The sequence below is a fragment of the Fukomys damarensis genome, unplaced genomic scaffold (genome assembly GCF_012274545.1).
Source record: "Fukomys damarensis isolate Sample0158 unplaced genomic scaffold, DMR_v1.0_HiC HiC_scaffold_5, whole genome shotgun sequence".
Lineage (NCBI taxonomy): Eukaryota > Metazoa > Chordata > Mammalia > Rodentia > Bathyergidae > Fukomys > Fukomys damarensis.
In genome coordinates, this window is record NW_022900917.1 from 55648467 (window position 1) to 55654092 (window position 5626).

The window sequence follows — 5626 nt, forward strand, 5'->3', positions numbered from 1 at the left end:
ACCCCATATTGAACTCCGGTCCTTGAACTTGCGAGGCAGGCCACTGAACCGCTGCCCAAGATTTTCCTTTTTTTTTTGGTACCGGGGATCGAACTCAAGACCTTGCACTTGCAAGGCAGGTGGCAGAACCACTGAGCTAAATCCCAGGCCCCCACCATCATTCTTTTCGTCTCTTAATTTGACTATTTTGTGTGCGTCAGAAAAGTTAAATAATAAAGTACTTGCCTTTTTGTAACTGGCTTATTTCACTCAACATAGAGTCCTCAAATTGATCCATTGTGTAACTTGTGTCATTTCCTTCTTTTTAAGACTGAATGGAATGCTGTTGTATGTACATACCACATTTTGTGTATCCGTTCATCCATTGGATACTTGGGTTGCTTCTATCATTTGGCTATTACACTGTAATTTGCATATAAATGTATTTGCACTTACGAATGCCTCTTTGAGACTCTGCTTCATTTCTTTTGGTTGTATATCTAGCAGAAGAATTGCTGGATCAGGATGATCTTAGGAACTACTTAAGCAACATAATACCTGCTTATAGAAGATACATAATAATGTGAACAAGGATTTTTTGGGGGAAGCAGGTGCTGAGGACTGAACCCAGAGGCTCATGCATTCTACTTCTGAGCCATACCTATGAACAAGTTTTAAATCATCCATTTATCTGCTCTCCATCGAGAACATTTATCAGTGTCTTGATGTTTGTAAATGTTTTTCTAAATATAGCTGGAGCAAATAAAGCCAAAACTATATTGTGTACTTATTTTTTACTTACTAGTTAAAATGTGAGCATTATCCCCTTATTTGTAGAAAAACCCTTTTGTAAGAATATGAATAGCTACATGATATTCAGTCAGATGGATGTACTCAATTTAGGGTTATTTCCTTATTGCATATTTAAGTTCTTTCTAGTATTTGTGCAGTTATAATATTATATTCTTCAAATATCCTTATATGTAGATATTTATTCGTGTTTCTAATTAGCATCTTAGAGAAGGTCAGATATCAAGTTCCCAAGTTACAGAAAAATGGGTATATAAGGCTCTTGCCTTGTTTATATGGCAGTTATTTGTCAAAAATAAAATGTTCTTTCTTTACCATTTTTGCTTATTTTTAAGAGAATATTAGCATATTTCAACTTGCATACCTGTTTTTTACTGATGAGTATTTTTCATATTTGTTAGCCATTTCTAAAAGTATAATAGATAGCTTTAGAGTATTAATTTTCCACTTATGATAATTTTCCAATTATCATAAATATGAAAGACAGGGAAGGATTTAGAAAAAGGAAGTTTGGACATGTATGCTTTTTTTATATTATCTAGCTTATTTGAACTTATTTCAGTCTTATATGTTTTATTGTGATTCCATTGTGATTATTATGTATCTCTGTGTAAAATGTTCTGGATATTTTAATGATACTACAAAAAGTAATACATTTTACTTGATATTGCTACAGGTACAAACCCGTAGTGCTGATGAACCAATGACAACATTTGTTGTCTGTAATGAATGTGGAAATCGATGGAAGGTATGGCCCCTTCTTGGATTCATATTATATTGGTTTATAGTAGAATAATTTCTTCTGGACTTCTCATACATCCACCTAGATGTTTAAGTTATACATGTATGTTCACACTATTTACTACTGTAGAAGTCCTTGATTAACTATTTGTAACAAATATGTTATATTATACCCTACTAGAAATACTTCACTTGATTTTATTAATATATATGCGTTGCAGGAATGGCAGAAGAGAATCTTAAATGCTTATTTTGCGTAACACAGTCCTATATATACTATAATTCATTAAATTGTTGTATTGGGGATTGACCCCAAGGACTTAGTACTAAGCTACATCCCCAGCCCTTTTAAATATTTGAGACAAGGGCTCACTAAGTTGCTGAGTTGCAGACTGGGCTCAAACTTGCAGTCTTTTTGCCTCCACCTCTGAATCCTGGTATTATAGGGGTGTATTGCAATACTTGACTTGTTCCACTCTTGACCCTTCTAAAAATTCTGTTCATGTTTATTACTTTTTTAAATTGATTTTGATTCTGGAAGATTTGTTATTTAAATTATTCTCGAATGATTTGTTAGCTACAAATAACATATAACCTTGGGAAAAGAATTGCATATCAATCCCAAGAACATTTTTATTGTGAATATATAGGTTGAGAATGTTAGGAGTTTGGGATTGGAAGGCTCCCATGGTAAGGAATAAATCTTTGGAGTCATACAAACTGATTTTCAACTCCCTTATCATCACTTACCAGCCACTTAGCATCACTGAGCTGTATTTTTCTCATATGTTAAGTGTAAATAATACATTGCAGGTTGAATAAAGAGAAGAGAAAGGGCTGGGGATTTAGCTTAGTGGTTTTGCTGCCTGCGTTGCAAGCACAAGGACTCATGTTTGATCCCCAGTACCGAGAGGTGGGGAGGAGACAGGCTGAAGCAGGAGGATCGTATGTTTGAGCTCAGTGTGGGCAGTTTAGTAGCAAGACCCTGTCTTAAAAAGGGTGCTGGAGGTGTAGCTTAGTGTGGAAGCTCTGTGTTTGATCCCTAGGAGTAATTTCAGCCAGACAAATCTTTTCTACAAATATAGTTTGGGACTTTGGTCCTAGATAGTATTTAAGGATTAAGTCCAGTACCTGTTTATTATATACAACAATTCAGTCATCTTTTTAAAAAAATTTTTTTAATTTTTTTGGTATCAAGGATCGAACCTGGGACCTTGCACTTGTGAGGCAGGCAACGGAACCACTGAGCTAAATTCCAGGCCCTCAGTCACCTTTTTTTAAAAAAAGCAAATGAGCAAACTCGGTTTTCTAGCTAGCATTCTTATATTTGTTTTGTTTTTTTTTTTTTTTTTGGTACCAGGAATTGAACTCAGGTCCTTGCGCTTGCAAGGCAGGCCACCGAACCGCTGAGCTAAATCCCCGGCTTAGCATAGTTTGTTTTGAACATAAGCAGTTTGTAGCTTAAGTTCTGGCGTAGTATCTGATGAATTTAACAACATTCATTTTAATGTGGAAAACTGACTAAAATTAATTTTAAGAGCCAAAATTAAGAAATGAGGTATTTAATAAAAGTAATAAAATACTTTCATACTTTTTTTAGTTATACCTACTAATTTTTTATTTTTTAATTTTTTGTGGTACTGGAGATTGAACCCATAGTCTTCACACTGACCTATCTCCTCAACCCTGTTTTTATTTTTTAATTTTGAGAATGAGTTGCCCCATCTGGGCTAGAACTTGCAGTCCTCCTGCCTCAGTCTCTCAGAGGGCTTGAAGTACAGGCCATGCCACCTTGAACCTGCCTGTTTTCTTCCCTCCCTCCTTTCCATCTCCCTCCCCTCCTCTGTATCTCTCTATCTCTCTCTTGGGGAATGAATCTGAATCCAGAACCTAGGGTATGATAGGCAGTTGCTCTACCACTGAGGTATATCCCCAGCTCTTTTAAATTTAATTTTGAAAGAGTCTTGCTGTATTGCCCAGGCATGATTTGAATTTGTGATCTTCTTTTGCCTCCCAGACAACTGGGATTTCAGGAGTATGCTACCATGCTTATTCCTACTAAGTTAGACAAACATTTAAGATAACTATGTATGAAAAAAATATAGTATCTTCTCAAACATGCTTTTAAAAATAGTTAAGATATATATGCTATGTTAAGTGGGATGTATAATCTTTGTTTAAAGGTCTCACAAAAATGTTTTTTCTTTTTTGACAGTTCTGTTGAGTTGGAAGAATTGGATCTGGACCATTAAGAAAATGGATTTTGTAACTAGCTTTAAAACTAGGCCAAGCAACTAGTTTTCCTGAAAATCAGATTTTTTTAAATGACACACATCCATCCCACAAATTAGTTTTTGTTTTTTGATCTAACATCCCTTCCTCAAATGCCTTCTGTAGTTTCAGATTAGTAGGGAAACCATACAATAATTGTATGATAGCTATTTCAATACTTTTTTTTCATTTTTATAAGTAAGTCAATACTAATCTTATCAATTAAACTTTTGGCAATTTATTTTTATGTTTTTCTTCTTGAAGTGTTCTTAACTTTTTACAGTCTGAAACATACATAGTAGAAATTGTTCTTTGTTAATACAAAAGTAGGAATTACTTTTTTTTTCATATTGACCTGTACGTACAAATATTAGAGGAAGAAAAAAGGTAATATAATTTTAGGTTTACAAAATATGGTATGTATTCAAGTAATACTTGTCCAGCTTATCTAAATTGTACATATTTGAAATAGTATCTGAATTTGATTTTATTATTATGGTCACAAATCTGCAATAATTAGATATTTTTTTGCATCTGTAACCCATGCTCATTTCTTGTATATGTATATTACTTGTTCTTAATAGAGTTTACTTTTGGCAATATGGCTTTGTTGAAATCAGTTTGGTTTTATTGGTTATTTACCTGTTTGACTTTGTAGTATATTTTAGTTTTTCAGAAGAACACTATTAATAGTGTAGCAGGGCTGGGGATTTAGCTCATTGGTGATGCGCCTGCCTCGCAAGTGTAAGGTCCTGAGTTCAATCCCTGTTACCGGGGTGGGGTGGTTGGGGGGAGACGGACAGTGTAGTAGGCTTTCATAAATCCTTTCACAGGCAAAGAACAAAAGTTGATGAATTTTTCCCTCATAGGAAGAAGACATCCTAGGAAGAGATTGTTAGCATATTGGTACAGTGTCATTATTGTAAACAGTTTGACTTGATTTTGATTTGAAATCTATACTGACCAAGGATTAAGCATAAAATTGTATAAATCATTAAAGCTGTGGTCTTTTCATATGAAGATTGGTAGAAAATATTTTTGTCCTGAGTCTCGTTGGCTTCTTCTGTTATTTGATAAGATTGTGAACCATCTGGAAATGTGGGCTATGTCAAGTAGTCTTAAGAGTACAGATCTTACAATTAAGTTTTACTTCTTGTTCATATACCATTTGTTCTGTTAGGAATAAGAAAAAAATGGTTTCACACAGGTTCCTGGGTATAGCTGGTGTAGCATATCCTAAAGGTCACTAGTACCCAGTCTACAATTTATAATGCTGGACCTGTAGAAAAACCTCTGTACATGCTTTGCACTCTCCTTTGTACCCCTTTTCCTGTTTCTTAACTGAAAATCATTTTGTTTTAATACAGAAAGTAACATTTAAATGTCCATAATAAGGATTGACCCATGATTACCAGTCCACTTCTCCTTTATTAGTTTGTAGTTGAACCATTTGCTTTATCATTTCAAAAATAAAGTGGATTTCTTGAGAGAATGGGCTTAAGAAAATAAAATAGTCCCACTTTTAAATTAAGTGCTTCATTTTAAAATTTGTAATTCAGTAAAGTTTTTTTGTTGTTAAATGTGTATCACATTTTTTCATTGTATTTATACATTGACTCTTGTTTTACCTTTTAAGAATTTCCCCCTTTTTTTTTTTTCACTCAACTACCTACTAAGACACTTTAAAATTATAATTTTAAGTGAAGCTTGGTCTTATTTAAGTAAAATCTAGTATTGAACATGTTTTCTTTTCCTGGACCTCTGGTGATAGAGTGTAGTTCTGAGTAGACAGACATGTGAGTGTTTCCCTTGAGTGCTCTGAATA

General features: G+C 34.0%; 1 protein-coding gene across 1 annotated transcript in view; it reads left to right on the plus strand.

Annotated features, from left to right (window-relative positions):
* Tcea1 (transcription elongation factor A1) overlaps positions 1-5317 on the plus strand; it is a 52062-nt gene extending 46745 nt beyond the window's left edge. The window contains exons 10-11 of the mRNA XM_019205565.2: positions 1466-1537; positions 3746-5317. Coding sequence (XP_019061110.2) covers positions 1466-1537; positions 3746-3754 — 81 coding nt within the window. The 3' untranslated portion in view covers positions 3755-5317. The remainder of the gene's footprint in view (positions 1-1465; positions 1538-3745) is intronic.
* Positions 5318-5626: the final 309 nt, after the last annotated feature.